General features: G+C 46.8%; 2 protein-coding genes across 3 annotated transcripts in view; one reads left to right on the forward strand and one right to left on the reverse strand.

Moving 5' to 3' along the window:
• LOC307076767 (pecanex-like protein 3) overlaps positions 1–11,564 on the forward strand; it is a 35,310-nt gene extending 23,746 nt beyond the window's left edge. For both annotated transcript variants that reach the window (XM_079737876.1, XM_079737877.1), the window contains 8 exons: positions 2,652–2,882; positions 3,310–3,413; positions 3,599–3,746; positions 4,147–4,377; positions 4,948–5,222; positions 7,002–7,174; positions 7,391–7,806; positions 8,156–11,564. In XM_079737876.1, coding sequence (XP_079594002.1) covers positions 2,652–2,882; positions 3,310–3,413; positions 3,599–3,746; positions 4,147–4,377; positions 4,948–5,222; positions 7,002–7,174; positions 7,391–7,806; positions 8,156–8,311 — 1,734 coding nt within the window. In that variant the 3' untranslated portion in view covers positions 8,312–11,564. The remainder of the gene's footprint in view (positions 1–2,651; positions 2,883–3,309; positions 3,414–3,598; positions 3,747–4,146; positions 4,378–4,947; positions 5,223–7,001; positions 7,175–7,390; positions 7,807–8,155) is intronic.
• A 433-nt stretch (positions 11,565–11,997) lies between these two features.
• LOC307077215 (immunoglobulin superfamily member 11) lies at positions 11,998–16,997 on the reverse strand (the record flags this gene model as incomplete). Its single annotated transcript, XM_079738553.1, has 7 exons — positions 11,998–12,197; positions 12,426–12,548; positions 13,442–13,597; positions 14,227–14,358; positions 14,631–14,697; positions 15,373–15,527; positions 16,934–16,997. The coding sequence occupies 7 exons, from the start codon at positions 16,995–16,997 to the stop codon at positions 11,998–12,000; spliced, it is 897 nt and encodes a 298-aa protein (XP_079594679.1).
• Positions 16,998–18,482: the final 1,485 nt, after the last annotated feature.

Raw genomic sequence — 18,482 nt, forward strand, 5'->3', positions numbered from 1 at the left:
GTGGGTGGAAGGCAACAGACTTGCCAACACCACAACACGATTGCAATCTCGGGATCAAAAACGTGTTCTTAGAGTGAACAACGGGCGGCATGTGGCTCAGGAGGTTGGCTTTCCCCTTGCGTGGCATCGGTGTGTGAATGTGTGAATGAATGGGTGAATATTAGGCAGTATTGTAAAGCGCTTTGAGTTGCCACTGGTTAGAAAAGCCCTGTATAAATGCCGTCCATTTACCATTTAGCTAACATTATGGGCATCTTCAATAACTAAAGAACTAACGATGAGGTCATTAGATGTAGCTAACATGGACTGAGCAGTGGGAGTCGGTGGCCACTATTTTCGCAAATCCTTCAAACTTTCTTGTTTTCCGCTGCTGCTTCTGCGGCAAGTAGCGGTCAGCGTGGCTCCAAGTCGGCCCTCGTCTTTCCTACGTGACGATCCATACACCGCATGTTAGACTCTTCGTCTGTGTACCGCCAAAGTACAGACTATTGGATCTTAAACATTTAACATGTTAGGTTCAATGTTTATCTGGTTTGGGGAAGTAGAATCCCATCCAAACATACCCTACAGCACAGGATATTCTTGCAAGGAAATCATGAGAACCATCAAAGAAATCAGGGCTTTGCTGACCAGAGGTGGATGGGGAAAGTCATTTACAAATCGGGATAAATGTCCTGTAGTGTGAACATGATAACGTTGACGTTTTTGGCTTGAGTCAACGCCATTCAGTAGTGCGGAAGCCGAGAACTCAGAAACTGCCATTAATCAAGCACACAATCAGAATCAGAAACTTCCAAGTGCGGTATTGACATAGTTCCTATAAAAGAGCCAAGCTGACAGTGTAGAGCAGCCCCTGAAATCGCACAGACCAGGGTTGGATTTTCTTTTTCTGTTTTATAATGGTGACCTCTCAAGATTTACAGTTTGGTCTCAACACAAGGGCTAAATCAACAAAGTGCACAACTGAGGTCATAAAATGCGCTTCGCAGAGATTCTGCATTTACACACGCGTACATGCACACATGCACGCACGCACACGTGTAAGTAAAAAGAAAAACACAATCGCATGGTACCATGCCAGGGAGTGCTGCGGCTGCACTCGGTGTCTCAGATGGGAATTTAATGATGTTTCCTCTGACGTCGTGCGGCGGTGCGTTCCCCCCCCCCCCCCTCCCCCCCATCGGCCTTGTGGCTACGAGCAATGTCCTCCCCAGTAGGCAGGGTAGCCCGGCGTCAGCAGCAGCCCTGGCTCCCACCGCCACCACAGGCCTGCAGAGTGCTTACACAGGCCTGGCTGCTGGACTGTGTCATGATCCCATCCACATGCTCGGCTCGGCATCAAGCGGGCCCCCGCGTCAGCACATCAGACGTATCATTACCCCGAGACCGTTGGAAGCGCTGCCCCGCCACGGGGGGGCGGCAGATGTTGTAATAAAGTTTGCTTTTTGGGGGTATTATTTACCATTGAGTTTCTTTACTTCCCAACCGAGTGAGTGCAGCGCATTTCAGCAACATTGCAATTCAAAGTGCTGCACATGAAACATTAAGAGTATTTAAGATAAAATGCGTAATACACACATAAGAACATTTCACCGCAATAAAAAATACTTAGAATTAAAGTCTCAAATGTAATTGGATGAAAAGCAGTGTCAAAAAGAAAATACTTCAGCCTAGATTTAAAAGAACAGGGTTGCAGCAGACAGAATATTATTTAATGTGTGAACCGGGTTTGGTTCGATTTATTTAATAGATGTTTTTATCCAAAGATACTCAAAGCACTTAGAGGTGATTTCATTGATGTGCAGATAGGAAGTTAGGCACTCTACCGGCAGACTGTGTGCTTTGGATTTCAACCCAAAACCCTTGGGCTAGCAGTCACTCTGTGCACTAGCTCTCTCCTCCTTATTTAATAATGGAATAGAGCCCAGAGCATGCAGTACGCCGATTTCCCCTCATATTGGTAGCTTAACACAAGCAATGGGGTCATATTTTAACCAAGAAAAAGCCCAAGCTCGCTTTAAATAGGATGCAAACATTTTAGAACCTTATATTGCGTCTGTGCCGGCTCCTGACGCCCTGGCTGTGGGCCTTTGGCCTTAAGAGTATCATCTACTCTGTGTAGAACAGCATTTTATCTTTAGTTTTTACTTCCACCAGAGTATCATCTATGTGAAGAACACTATTTTATATTTAGTTTTGGCTTCCACCAGAGTATCATCTACTCTGTGAAGAACACTATTGTATATTTTGTTTTTACTAAATATAAAATACTTCTAGAGAACCAGCTACTCCTCTAATAACAGCACATGATACTGCCTGTTTCCCTCCACCAGAGCATCATCTACTCTAATAACAGCACATGATACTGCCTGTTTCCCTCCACCAGAGCATCATCTACTCTAATAACAGTACATGATGCTGCCTGTTTCCCTCCACCAGAGCGTCATCTACTCTAATAACAGTACATGATGCTGCCTGTTTCCCTCCACCAGAGCATCATCTACTCTAATAACAGTACATGATGCTGCCTGTTTCCCTCCACCAGAGCGTCATCTACTCTAATAACAGTACATGATGCTGCCTGTTTCCCTCCACCAGAGCATCATGTACTCTAATAACAGCACATGATACTGCCTGTTTCCCTCCACCAGAGCATCATCTACTACGTGAACCGCTCCAGTAAGCTGGAGGACTGGCTGCTGAACGAGGCGGTGCAGGAGGCCCTGAGGCCCTGCCTGGGGCCGGGCTACGTGGACAGCGACCCCACCTTCAACCTCAACATCGACGAGGACTACGACCACCGCGCTGCCGGCATCACCCCTTCTGCCTTCTGCGTGGTCTACCTTGACTGGATCCAGTACTGCAACAGCAGGAGGCAAACGGTAGGCCCGCATGGACACACAGACATACATATTGTGTGTGTGTGTGTGTGTGCACGCAACACACAATACGCATAGATGCATACACCAAGCTAGCAAACAACATGCACATACACACACACACACACCGCCACTCATACAGGCACACGCACAAGCAAAGAGACACACACAGGAGCAGCAGGTTAACGCATTAAGGAGCTACAGCATGGAGCCATTACTCCATACAGTTGTTGTGAACACTGCACTTGATTGCGACCCTTGATTACGGTGTTGAGTTTGTTGAGATAATAACAGTTCTGTGCAAAGGTCCTGGCTGGTTATCTCCTCGTGTTCGTTGTGCTTCCGGGAGGAGGTGTGAAGCATCTGTACCCTCCGTATGAACAATGCCCCCTGACTCTGTTGTGGACGTTTTAATGATGTTGTGTTGCAGCCTGTGAACAGCGAGAGGGACTCGGCTCTGGTGAATCTCTGCTTCGGCCTGTGCATTCTGGGTAGAAGAGCCCTGGGCACTGCCTCACACAGCATGTCCGCCAGGTAACCCCTGCCACGCACGCACACACACACAAACACACACACCATAGTCTATCCCACTTCACTCCACGGTCTAGTACTCCCTATGAACCGCAAATGTTTATTTTATTTTTTTCCAAAATGTTACTGTTGGCATACGTCCCCAGTAATTCAGTGGGTTAACTGTGTTGTGTGTGCCCCCACTCCAGCCTGGAGCCCTTCCTGTACGGGCTCCATGCCCTCTTCAAGGGGGACTTCCGCATCACGTCTCCCAGGGACGAGTGGGTGTTTGCGGACATGGACCTGCTTAACCGGGTGGTGGCTCCGGGGGTGCGGATGTCCCTTAAACTTCACCAGGTACGCCGTGGATCAGATCTGTGCATGCTCTTCACAACCCTCTCTGAATCAATTGGTTATTTTTTGTGCAACCAAGTTATTTATAGAAGCATTCAATCGTGTAGCAGATGCTGGATCTAAAGTGTCTTAGTATTCAGATGTGGTTAAGCAGGCCTTGAGCTGTAGTTGGCTGCGGGTGCCTCTCGTTGAAGGATTGGAGGAATGTTTATTTGTACGAGTGATCAACTCATTGGAAGCAGTGAAGATACCAAGTTATCCTGCTCAAGGAAACCTCAGCACAATAGAGAAGAGCAAACCCTGCCACTTGCCAGGTGAGCTTATGTGTTACCTCTCTTCTGCTCCTCCTCCTCCTCCTCCTCCTCCTCCTCCTCCTCCTCCTCCTCCTCCTCCTCCTCCCCAGGACCACTTCACATCCCCTGACGAGTACGAGGACCCGGCAGTGCTGTACGACGCCATCACGGCCAACGAGGAGAAGATGCTGATCTCCCACGAGGGCGACCCCGTGTGGCGCTCGGCCATCCTGGCCAACATGCCCTCGCTGCTGGCGCTGCGGCACATCATGGACGACGGCAGCGACGAGTACAAGATCATCATGCTCAACAAGAGGTTCCTCAGCTTCAGGGTCATCAAGGTCAGCATCGGCTCAGTGTACCTAACGATGGGGGTTCAGCGCCGAGGTGTCCCTGAGCGAGGCACCTCGCCCTGACCGCTCCCGACCAGCGGGCTGTCGCCCTGCGCGGTTGACCCCGCCGTCGGTGTGTGAGTGGGTGAATGTGAGGCGATGTCGTAAAGCGGTTTGAGGGGCCACTGGTTAGCAAAGCGCTGTATAAATGCAGTCCATTTACCATTATGGAGTTTACATAGCCTGAGGACAAGTGGGAGGCTCCTTAGCTTCAGGGTCGTCAAGGTTAGCATTGATTTTGTATAATGTGGCGTAGCATAGCTACTCTAACGTTCATGGGTTAGCATTTGTGTAGTTAGAGTGTTCATTTAAATGTAAACTATCATGCATGGACCTGTTGTAAGGAACTCGACGCCTTTATATTTTAAGAGTAAGTGATTGAAATATTAAAGCTTTAATGAACATATCTCTTAGCTTTTGGCTGGGACACATGTTTTTAGACAGGAGCCTATTTATGGAGAACTTGGTTAATTCTTTGATGACTCTGAACATCACCTCTCTGACCCCTGACCCCTGCAGGTGAACCGGGAGTGCGTGCGCGGCCTGTGGGCGGGGCAGCAGCAGGAGCTGGTCTTCCTGCGCAACAGGAACCCGGAGCGCGGCAGCATCCAGAACGCCAAGCAGGCGCTGCGCAACATGATCAACTCGTCGTGCGACCAGCCCATCGGCTACCCCATCTACGTGTCCCCGCTCACCACCTCCTACGCCGGGGGCCACGCCCAGCTGCGCTCGGTGTGGGGCGGCCCCGTCAGCCCCCAGAACATCTACACCTGGCTCATCAGCAGCTGGGACAGGTGAGCGCGGCACTCGCCCGGCCTGACGCTCTGGGGCTGCTCCGTTATGGAAGAAATCCTCGTCACGGTTGTTTTGGTGACGTCAATTTATTAATTAATTTGTTTGGGTTTGTCAACATGGTTTGTTGTCCTGTCTCTCCCAAAAAACACTTAACGTAACTGAGAAATTTAGCTTTAAAGAAATACACAAAATGGTCAAATAGAAAATGTTCGTATCCAAAATAACGTACAATTATGATTCCAGCTGTTCTTGCACTTTTCATAAAATATTCTATAAAAAATATATATATTCCAAAGAAAATTGAAAACTTGATTGTATATGTTTTGTGATCGTTTGATGCCAAAATCGCGATCAAAATTTGATTTATCGCCCAGCCCTATACCCCACACACACACACACACACACACACACACACACACACACACACACACACACACACACACACACACACACACACACACACACACACACACACACACACACACACACACACACACACACACACACACACCCTACCTCCACACTTGTTTTAACCTTCCTACAAGCACATGTGCACGTATGCTTACACGCAGACGCGTGCACACACACACTCCCGGGCACGCTCGCACGCACACACGCACACGCACACACTGAAAATATTCAAAGCCCTCAATTGAAAGTTATGATCCTCCCCCAGGACGCATAAATTATTCTACTTCTAGATGAAGTATTCATCAGCATGATGAATATCCTTTACTTCTAGAAGGATCTTTCATTTGCATGATGACCCCGTGTCCTCAGTGCATTTCCATGTTTGAAAAGGCATTTTAGTAAAACCTATAACCTCATTACGCGGAAGCCGTTTAGTAAAGCCATAACCTTGATGCATTTACCTCGCCTTGGTAAAAACCTTTCTGTTAAAACTACATTAGAGTTGTAAGGTCAATACGTTGAAGTAAAATATTGGCACAGTTGAGCAAATATTGAACAGTTAAGTACCATAAGGTACGTCAAGATTATTTGTCTGAAATGATTTGCTTTTCAATAATAATCCCTGAAGTAGATTGAGGTACAGCTATCATGATATTCCCTCAATAACTCAGTTTATCGCCTCCAGTGAAATAATGACTCTTTCCATAACAGCTTCATTGAATCAGCTTTAAATTCTGTATTACGCCGTGGTTTGAGAACATGACTCACATGGCCCACAAGGACAGACTTGGAAGTCTGGGCAAGATGGCAGGCCAAGTATCTGGAGGGAGGCGGGCCCGGTTTATGGGCCTTTTGTATTTATCTGAAAAGCTCCCGCTATTCTTAAAGTGGAAGCGAACTCCCTGTTCCAGCTCAAATCGGCATCATTGTGATGTTTTTTATGAGGCCATTACTGGCGTTTTTGTTTGAACGCTATAAGAGGTGACAGGCCGGGGCGTAACAGTAGGAGTGTCAGGGAGGTTTAACCCTCTCTCTGAAACCGCCCTCCCCTGTTGCCCAGGAGCTCCGTGCAGCCAGACCCTGAGCTGCCACCGTCAGGTGGTTGTTTTAGGGCGGCTGCTAGGAGCCCTCCCGTCTCCACTGCCATGGGCTCCCTAATCTATAAATAGCGCAGATCTGCTTCCAAATGGCTCTTCTGGTCGTTGCACTGTAATCGGATCTCCTGCCCGAACTACCTTTTATGTTTGACTGATTTGCTGTTGTGTGTTTATTGGTGTATTGTGATCCAGGCTGCAAAACGACTCGCTTTCAGGGACAACAAAGAACTTGACCTTGATAATGTGCACTTGTTCGGCCCGTCGATCCAGGTTACAGAAGGGTTGTGGCGCCGGCTGCAACAGTGGCGGGAACATCGAGGATTCGGACTGTGGCGGAGGCTCCGCCTCCATCTCCACCAACCCCGCCACCGCCCACACCACCCAGAGCACCCCCGCCTCGGGCCTGCCCCCGCCCCACGTCTCCACCCTGCAGCCCTCTATGGGTGAGGCCCCCGCCCTGATGGCTCCGCCCATCACAAATCTCTCAAGCGCCTTGTAGTTGTAGACCGCAGAGAATCTAGCCAGGCATTATAGATGTATACATTTAAAGGGGTTCTTCAGGCTGCCATTTTTTGTGTACCACTGCGGGCCCACCACTACTGTAGCTGAAGCATACAGAGTCGGTCCAGTGTGTGAAGTGTCCCTCTTATCCACTTCAGGTACCGACAACCCTGTGGGCCCGACACCTAGTTGGCCGCACCACCCACAGCCCCTCCCCTTGGCCCTGCTCAGCCAATCGGAGGGCCGGATGGAGGCGGGGCTCCTCAGCTCCCTGCAGCGCACCTCCTCCATCCAGGGGCTGCTGGGGCAGCACCTGTCCAGCTCCCAGCTCTCCTTCAGCAGCTCCATGGGGCCCTCGCCTCTGGGCGGTGCCGAGCGCTTCTGCCCGGGGAGTTTCCTGGACAGCTCGGCCCAGCGCGGAGGCCCGCGGTCGGGATTGGGCCTGGGCCTCGCCCTGGGCTCCGGCCTGCATTACGACAGCCATTTTGGAAAGTGGAGCCTTTCGGCCAAGAAGGGCTTCAACGGGCCGGCGTCGGAGGCCGACCCCGGGCAGCTGCTGACCGTCCGCACGCAGGTCAGACCAGGAGACCCTGCAATCCCCAGCTGGTATCGATATGAGCCTTTTCAATGCAGCCACAGCCATGATTTGCTTTTTCATAGTCTGCTGAGCTAATGCAAAAATCAATGCAGAAAACCCAGCGCACATTATGTGTACGGTCGATTTCAGTTTCAGTAAAGGTAATGTTCCAGCTTAGTGCGGTGATTGGATAAAATAAGTCACGTGTTAGCGATCACGCAGCTTAGCATAGCCAATGTAGCTCGCCGTAGCCAATAGACGGGGACAGATTGCAACCCGGCGAGATACATGTTTAGATGTTATCGATTTTCCACAGTCTGATTTGTGTTGGTGGTTGTTTTGGCAGATGATTGCTCCCGTACCTCCACCAGAGACCTTCGTGACCCTTGACCCTCTTGGGGCCACCCTGGCGCTGGACAGCAGCCCCTTGCTGACCTCCAGGGACCCCGCCACCCCACGGGAGGAGTCCACAGAGCTGCCTCTCCTGGAGCACCTCCGATGACCCTCCCCGAGCCCTCCTGCTCCTCCCGCCGCTGTGCCACGGCCCTGGGGCCAAGGCACACACACCACCCCATCAGATCTGATGGGGTGGGGGCCCCGCCCTGCTGGACCAATCCAATAAAACAAAGACCCCCAGTTTGGCTGGAGGTCGGAGGCCGGGGTGAAACAAACCAAACTAAACTCGTCGGGCGTTCACGCTTTGTCGTCTGAACGCACTTTTAACAGCGGCGCTCTCCTCGTCAGCGAAACGACGCAGATGCATGTGAGAAGGTCATCTGCAAACGACTTTAATCCAGAGACAACCGTCGCTCTCGTAGGCCTTTGGGAGGGAGAGAGAGTAACAACGTTTGCAGCAAAAGGTTTCTAACCCACGGGGGCAGGTCACCGCGACCAGTGCGATCGTAAGGGACGTGTCGTTTCCAACTGAGATTGTTTTTTTGTTGTTTCGTTTTTTTTTTATCGTAATTTTTTTTCTTTTGAGTCGGAGACAGATTGCTCACTCCGACGCAGTCGGGCGCGGCAGCAGCAGCGCTATGATCTGCCAGCCCTAAGGGACCGTCTGACATCAGCAGCACTATGATCTGCCAACCCTAAGGGACCGTCTGACATCTGTAGCTGCTGTTCAGACATGGACGACCAAACGACAAAGACACTAAACATGATGCAAATTGGCACGTGCCCTTACTTTTTTCTCCTTTGTTTTCTCTGTATGGAAAGTAGTAAGACACACTCCCAAAAAGTCCAAATGATGATTGATCTGTAATTTATTGAAGTGTTTGAAACTGTGCCTCCTCACTGGGACACGCTGATTGGTTCTCCCAAACGGAACCCGTCTCACAGCTGACCTGGTTCTTGTTCTCAGGCCAACATGTGGTGCTTCTACTGCCTAGTTTACACTCTAGTTAGTCTCGAATGACTAGTTATGGTTAGGCCTGGTAACCAGTCCTAGGAGCGACTCTAGTGAGGCCTGGTAACCAGTCCTGGATGTGGCTAGTTATAGTTAGGCCTGGTAACCAGACCTAGATGTGGCTAACTATAGCCATGGCTAGTGACAGGCCTAGATATCACGAGTTAAGCCTAGTAACCAGTCTCAGATACGACTAGTTATGCATGGTAACTAGTCCCAGAAGCGGCTAGCAGCTTTGAGATTTTGGGACTGGGCTCTATGCTGGAACATACTGACCAGTGACATTGTGTTGATCACAAGAACACTAACTGGAGTACTGAACACGCCTTGTGTTTTGATTTGCTACGTTTTTTGGTGAGTGGAATGTCCTTTTTTTGTTTTTGTTTTTTTTACTTGAAGAATCCCAGATTCTCTGGTGTCGACGGCTCCCAGAGCTGTTCCTATAGGCTGATTGATCCCGAGGCGGTTCCTATAGGCGTACTGATCAGCGCGTGTTTCGGCTGACTGGCCAACGCCTCTCTCTGAGGAGCCGCGCTCAGCGCTACGTTTCTCTACTGCAGGGTCCAGCGCTGAATTAGCAAGCGGCGCCACCAGACACACACACACATCCCGCACTCACACTCACACACAGCCACACCAACACCCACAATCACTCACACACTTACATGCACACACAGGCACCTCTTATGTACTGTCCTGCAGTACGCCGCCCCCTAGCGTTGTACTACTGCTACTGCATCTTCTGCTACTACTAACCTACCCTACAACTGCTGTGCAACCGTTACATCCAGCGTTTTAGTTGGAAATAAACAAAAATTGAATAAAGGTGGAATATTTATTTGAGCAATGTTTGTGTCAAAGGGTATGTTGTGAATGGATACAAGGGTTTTTCTGCTGATCTTTCGAGTCTGGGATCTGATTCTTCCTGTTATGATTCCCTTCTCACACACACACACACACACACACTGTTGTTCGGTGTCCTCACATTTTGGTCATCTCGGCAACGGTTTTCTGAAGTATGTTTTCTGACTAGAAGTATTCCCTGGGAGTCACCTGAGGTCGATCTTGTTGCTACTCACACTTTACTACTGTTATCAACACATTAGAGGAGTTCTAATTGCAGGAACCCTTGGCGTTCTGATGGCAGCAATCCTAGGAGTTCTGATTGGAAGAATCCAAGGTGTTCCTATATTTCCCCAATCCAAAGAGCTCTGAAGAATCGAAGGAGTATTGATTTTGGGAATCCAAGGAGTTATGTTTGGAAAATCATAGGTGTTCTGATTTGAAGACTACCCAGGTGTTCTGATTCCTTGGATTTCTGTTTGAAAAATCGTACGAGTTCCGATTCCAGGCATCCAATTACTTCTAATTTGAGAGTTCCATGGGTTCTTGTTCTGATATCCCAGGGGTTCTGGTGTCTGGGGCCCGGTCTGTGGTAGATGACGTGTGGAGCAGAAGCTGGCACTCTTGACATATGTTGCTCTCCTTCCACCCTGTGTGGCTGAGTGAAAGCTGTGAATGACTTGGTGCAGTGTTATGATCCATACAGGCCTATGTGCCAGAGGACAGCCTTCTAGACTGGTTATCACACAATGTAATGGGTGAACCACAGGAAAAGACAGCGTTCTCAGGGTTTCCACCGGGGATAACCTCTTTTTACTCTTTCTTTTTGTTATATGCGGCAATGTTAAAAAATACAGGAAAAGGAGGAATAGAATAAGCATCATTTGTAGCACAGTCACGCATTAATTGGGTTATGGTAAAGTCCCAGGTATGAGTATCTGTGAAATATGTGTTTACTTCAGCTTTTCGGTAGATATACTGAATCACTTTGAACTGCTTTTTTCCTTTCTTTCTTTAAGGACATTTCTGGGCTTTGCTTAGAACCTTGAATGTTTAAAACGGATCTCTTGTTCAGCTGGTAAAGAGTTTGTAAAGTATTACTATTGCTAAGCACACTGAGGGCTACTCCATCTTGGACAGGTCGGCGTCATTCCACCAATCCCAATCAAACACACTAGAGCAAGGCACAGCTAATTGGACGGACCCATGTGTCATTCAAAAGGGATGATGTAGATTCCTTTCAGTCTCTGTACATGCGGTTTACGCATGTTTCGTATATAAATTCCATATATATTTAAGATATACAAATCTATTTTATAATGTTTGGATTTTCTTTTTTTTTACATGAATGCTGTTTTTGTTGAGGCTTGATGGAGATTTGACTGAGCAAAGAGCTCGCTATGAAATTGAGTTTCCTATCAGTCATTTTCGAAGAATCAATTCATAACTTTTTTTTGCACAACTGTCCTTCCATCCGACATTATTTTATACTTTAGTTTTACAAGGGGGGGGAGGTATTTTTATTTAAGTTAATCAATGTTCTGTACATATTTTTTGTCTTATTTCACACTTCTCTTTAAATTAAAGCTTTTGTGTCTTTTGTTTTCAAATGAGAAGCTCCCGAGTGCTTTTATTTTTATTTTTACAATTACCATTCTACAGGGCAAAAATAAATATCTGAACAATATCAGGTCTAATTGATTAAATAACTCTATAGGTATGTTGACTTTCATATTAGCTCATTAGAAAGAACATGAATCATAAGGCCTTCTGACCCAGGTGGAGTTTATTTGACCTGAAGGAACTTAAAACAGCGGACAAACTAAAGTCTCCCAATGCAGCAAAGCAGAAGGCCAATAGGGTAGGGGCTAAACGCATTCGCAGTTAAAAAAAAGAATATATACATCTCTTAACGGAGATCTTTCTCTGGTTACTTGTCAGACAAACGAGCGCTTCATCAGAGAGGGTGTGTATCGTATCTCGTTGTAACAGGACTCCTCCGAGGCCCCTCTCCTCCGGCCGTCCTGCCCACTGCGGCGGAGCCAGGCCAGCAGCAGCACTAGCGCCGTCAGCAGCAGGCTCATGGACAGGCTCAGCAGCACCCCCTGCAGGATGCTCGGGGAAGCGGCGGCAGCAGCTGAAACAGAAAAGTCAAAAGCCCATTTACCTAGGTTTTTTTTAACCTCATCTATTCACTCATGGTCATTTTAGGATAAAACTCACTAATATGTTTCAAAGAGTTGGAATTAAGGATTTTAAATCGGCCTCTGAAAAATAAATAAAAGACCCGTTTCGGACAGGAGTTAAACCTGTGTTTTTTAACGTGAGCGTTAAAGACGGTAAGCGGAAGTAAACGGTTCCTTACGGGTGTAGATGGACAGGTTGATGTAGCAGCTCTGCGTGTGCAGCTTGTTGGAGGCGGAGCAGCGGTACAGACCGGACGTCTGGGAGGAGACGTTGGCGATCTGCACCCAGCCAGACATGTCTCCTGTTGGGGAGGATTTTAGCATTAGCATACCATTATTTTTGTTGCACGGAACTCAAACTCAACTGTACAGGAATGTGAAATGTTAAAAACGCAAATACCACAGTAAAAAGTCTCTAACATACTATAAATGTATTTTATTTAATGTAAAAAAATAAAGCTTAAATCCACCATATGAAATCACACCATTCCAACATGTGGGTCAGTCGGGTGACTGACCAAGAGGTAGGTCACTGGAAGTAAATTAATACGCCATCATGCCTTATCTGCAGGGCCGTCAGACTGCGGGGGTAAGGTGGACAGTTGTGGGGGAGCCCAAGGCAGAGGGGGGCCCATTGGAATAAATAAATTAATTTTCTACCACCCCCTAGTGGTAGGAGCCGCACACTGCCGCTAGGCCATGCCCCATCAGTACCTCTTGTATACAGGGCCCAGAATTTGGTGCTACGGCCCTGCTTATCTGTTATCATTAGCATTTGTCTTTGTATATTTAACAAATTCTAATGATCAATGGTTTAACTGTCTGATTGCAATGTATTGCTTATTTTTATTGTGCACAAAAAATATGTGTTGGGTCCTGATGGTCATTAAGCCATGAACAAGTTTGGAGTTTTGGGGTTAAAAGGGACATGTAACACTCACTATTTTAATACAAGGGAGTACGGCTTAATACACATCTTGTGAAAAATTGTGGGCTCTGTTTAGCTGAAACGTTGGAGCCTTGATACATTGGTCCGTGATTTGACTTCCCCTTTGGTCCAAAAATAAGACGTGTTTTCTTTTTGTGGAATGAGAGCTGATGTCTCAGAGCCCACGTGTTTGAAGAAGTGTTGTTAGACCATAGCCCCGCCTGACGCTCCTCCATGAGCCCCGTCCCTTTGAGGCGCTGGTCCTACCGTCCATGTTGATGGGCAGCGTGATCCACTCGGGCTCCATCTTGTGCCACTGGAGCTCTGGGGTGGGGTGGCCCCCCGCCACGCTGCAGGACAGGGTCACCCTGCCCCCCACCTCCACCAACCCCTCCCACTGGCACACGGGCAGGGACGGGGGCACTGGGGGAACACACACAGACAAACCCCCCCCCCCCCCACACACACACACACACACAGACAGACAGACAGACAGACAGACAGACAGACAGACAGACAGACACATCAGAGAACAAGAAGTCCATCAAGTCACTCCTGAGTACCTCATGCTGGCGTCTGATTGGCCGAAATTAGTGCTGGCTAGTTATTATGTCACCTGGGATGGATTCGAGCCAATTTGAATACGTCTTTTGCATTAAAATTGTTTCCATATTTATTTGAGTGTTTAGTTACACCTCAATGGTCCTATCCGCCATATGTTGGAGGCAACTTTAATTTGCATGAAATATTGTGTGGGGCAATTAATCAAAGAAGCTAACCTCCATGCACCCTGTCATTTCTCTTGCCACAGCTGTTGTACTATTTCATAATTTAGCAGACACTTAAATCCAAAGTGAGCTACAGTGAATCTGTATTTTTAGATACATGTCATTAAGGTCCTCCGATACAAATCAAGAGTAAAGTAAAGTATCTCAATCATATACTATTTAGTCATGCAGCAGGCGCTGTAGTCTAAAGCAACATATTGTGAAGTTGTTTTGATCGGCTGAAAGGAGCTCCATCTGGAGGGGGTTCGGGGGGGGGGGCCTCACCCAGCACATCCAAGACCAGCTCCTCTATCCCCTGGTCTCCGGTCTCCGGGGGGTTGTTGACCACACAGTGGTACACCCCGGCGTCAGACCCCCGCGTGTTGTTCAGGACGATGTCCGCCTTCCAGGGGACGCCTGGTGAACACACACACACACACACACACACACACACACACACACACACACACACACACACACATATGTACACACACAAACACACTGAATATGTACTACTTACTGTAAATTAACATTTGTTCTCATTAGTTTTTGGGTTTATAGATTTATGCTAATGCTGCTAACATACAATAGCTAGGCCTCTTTTTGATTGATTTAAGTTAGTTTGTAAAAGCGTTACCTAATGCTCATATTTACTGATATGACTGTAATATATGATGTCACATGTTCACCTGTAAAGCTCACTCGTCCAAGGAGGGTGGGGTCCTCGATCACCTGACCGTGGTCGTAGACGATCACCTGGAGAACCACGGATATGAAACAAGGACATAAGCACGTCAACTTGAATACACCTTCAAAGGGAAAATGAGTCATTCATCATATTCAATATTATAATCTTCATACATGAGTCATTTGTTTGTACTTTTCACAAACTGGGTTGTATGAAATCCTGATGTCCAACACTCCGTAAGTCCAATTGCAGGGATGTGATTAATAGTAAAGCAAAAGGTAAAAGGTTATTTCCTTGATTTGCTTAATATTCTTCTATTTATCTGTTTTTTAATTTACATTAAGGGCATTTAGCAGATGCTTTTATCCAAAAGCAATTTACAACGGTTAATACACACATTGACACACAGACGGCAGTGTCAACCATTCAAGGCGACAGCCAGCTCGTCAACTTGCATGAAGCAGTAAGTGTCTTGCTCAAGGACACCTTGACTCTCCGGGATCAAACAACCTTCCGCTTACAAGTCAACCTGCTCTACCTCTAGAGCTAAGCCGGCCCATCAATGATCCAATCATCCAAAGTAGATTTACTGTACTCTTTAATACGCAGGTTGGGATAGGGCATCTTGCTCAGGTGGACTGCAGAAATTGGGATTTGAACCCAGAACCTTTCAGATGGGAACACCCTTTCAAGGACATCACTATCCCAGGCCAGCACCTAGTGTCTATGTGGATTCAGGCTACCTGTATGGGGGTCATCGGGCTGGAGAAGGGGGCCAGGGTCCAGATGATGTTGAGTCGGGTCAGGGGTCCGGTGGTGGTGAAAGAGCAGGGCAGCAGCACAAAGTCCCCCTGGACTACCTCCACACTGGGGTCACTGATGCTCACCTTCACCGCCGCTGGAGACCAGAGACAGTTAGAGACACCAGGTTAGAGAGACCAGGTTAGACAGACCAGGTTAGAAACACCAGGTTAGAGACACCAGGTTAGAGACACCAGGTTAGAGACACCAGGTTAGAGACACCAGGTTAGAGACCAGGTTAGAGACACCAGGTTAGAGACACCAGGTTAGAGACACCAGGTTAGAGAGACCAGGTTAGAGACACCAGGTTAGAGACACCAGGTTAGAGACACAAGTTAGACACCAGGTTAGAGACACCAGGTTAGAGACCAGGTTAGAGACACCAGTAAGACACCAGGTTAGAGACCAGTTAGAGACCAGTTAGAGACCAGGTAGGAGACCAGGAACAGTTGCTTGAGATTCAGATTGAGATATAAACTATTGAAGTTAAGCTCAGTTAACTCCAATACAATGTTCCCCCTCCTAAGGGCGGGGCCTGGCCCCTCTGCGCCCCAAGACAGAGACGGGGGTCTCTGTCTGTGGAGGTACGCCATCTCTCCCGGTTCTGATGCCCTACGGCCGCTAAAGTTCCCGACACACACTCACACACAAGGCAGGCAGAGAGCCATGTTAAGCGCTTTACCTCCCTTAAATGTGCTCTATAAATGCATTTGATCATTATCATTATAGCTCTAATAAGTTTCAGATGCTGAAATAATGACGTGTATAACATATAATTATGATGGTGTCGTTGGTCATTAATGTGGATGGTATTCGGAGTCTTGTCTAGAAATATGTTCATAGTTGATCTGCTCGTTACTCTGTTCCCTCATTAATACAAAACACCCCCATGCCTCTGTCCTCCTGTGAGGACAGCCCTGTCCTGTGTGTGTGTGTGTGTGTGTGTGTGTGTGTGTGTGTGTGTGTGTGTGTGTGTGTGTGTGTGTGCGTGTGTGTGTGTGTGTGTGTGTGTGCGTCATTATGTGTATCGACTGGTAATTACACTGGACAGTTTGCAGAGATGGCCCAACTAATCAGATGGCCTGTCCTCATTTAAGTTTAGTTATTTTCACATTTAAATCTCCATCATTTATCTTATGCATTTTTCCTTTATTTCAGCAAATAGCTCTTAATTTCGCCATAGTTTCTAATATTTAATCATATTATACTCATGCATAAAGGAATTTCGAATTAAACAAGCAAAACACAATTAATGATATAATTTAAATGGTTTTCAGACCAGGGCATGTTTACTCTCATATTAATTAATACTGGTACAGGTTATTCAATGCACAACACATCACATTCCCATAGTTTTGTAGGTGATAAATAAATAATAAACTCAATAAGCACTGCATAAGAAAACCTATTATTAAGATAAATGTGAAGAAAATGCAAATTTTTGAATTCGCATTCATTAAACATTGTAATAAAAGCTACAATGACATAGATAACCATACTCACTGTTGCCAAGGGGGATAAAGCACAGGCACACGGTTCGTAATAACCATCCTCCATAGCAGCCCATGGCTGGGGAAAAAATGAGTCCTCTGCTTCCATGTGTAGACGGATGTACAATTTGAACTGCAGAACCAAGCATGCAGAAGTAATGTATTGAGCCACCCTGCCATTCCTCCCCCAATCGCTTCTTTTCCAATGAGTCCCAAATAGCCTATTAGGAATAATGGTCATTCAATATAAGTACAATGACTGGAATGTGGGTCATCTCAGCATTATTACCACCAGAGGAAAGGAGATTGTGACCTAATGTCAAAACTGTCTCTTTTATATATTCTTATAGGACTACGCCATGGGGAAAAGAGCATTTTAATTTATATATGCAACCACAAAAAATAAAGAATAGATGCACGTGGCTAAACTACCCCAAATATACATATTTATAAAGTAATCAATTTAATTCAATAGTAAGAAGTCGCTTATGAGGAAAACGTTGTCACCCTTTGGCCTGTCATTGTGCGGGCCGGTACAATGTGAGGACCTGTGTTAGAGCATATGACCAGCTCAGAGAGGGGCCGGCCCTCTGTGCTAACCTAATATCCCAGATTCTATTAGCAGGCTGCACATCCCTGCTGTGAATGCTTCCCCACTGCCAGACCTACCACAGGAGCTGCCGCAGCCACTGGACACATTCAAACATGTTGTAGGACCTTCACTCACGGGACCTAAAGGGATCGGCATCACTGGACAACACGTATGTACCCCATTTGTTGTTCTGCAAACTTTACTGTAAGAATTGGATTCTAGTCCGTTGTGTAAGTAAGAGTGTGTATGTGTATCGTGTAAGAACACACTCACTCACACACACGCACACACACACACACACACACACACACCGAGTGCCTGAGGGCATGCTTGTTGTGAAGCCAGCTCAATGGATATCACGTCAGCGAGCCAAGCTTTGGTTCTGCCCTGAGGAGGGATTGAATCAAAATATATAATTGTTGCTTTGTAGTCACTATATCACTACTCTGTCATCTACAATTGAAATATACAACGTTAATTTACCTGTGATGCACGAGGTAAAAAATGCCAAATACAAAGCAAAAATCTCCTTTATACATTCCTCGTGCGATGTAGCTTTGTAACCGTTATCTTGCTTACTGTGAATATTTTTTAGGTTGTATTTGACTATAAAGAATGTCAAAATAATTAAAACCATCTGCCAATAGGTCAATTGGCCTGCGTTGATTGAATCAAAGGAGGGAGAGCTGAGGTGTGAAAGGTCACCAGGGTTAGAGTGACTGAGCCCTTTGAAACACACAGCCTTTGGGCTTTGAAGCAGTGGATTTTCTATTCTTTAAATTATAATTATTTCTGATTATTTTAATCAAATGTTATTGCTGCAGTGGAAAAAGCTGGTTTTAGTTTAAAACGTATTCTTTATAAGTAGGTAGATATATTGTTATATTAACCTTTTGTTCTTTTACCCTTTTCTCTTATAAACCTTATCTAACACAATTACCCAAGTGCTTCTTGGGAAACAGGACAAATC

Source organism: Pollachius pollachius, assembly GCF_949987615.1.
Source record: "Pollachius pollachius genome assembly, chromosome: 6".
Lineage (NCBI taxonomy): Eukaryota > Metazoa > Chordata > Actinopteri > Gadiformes > Gadidae > Pollachius > Pollachius pollachius.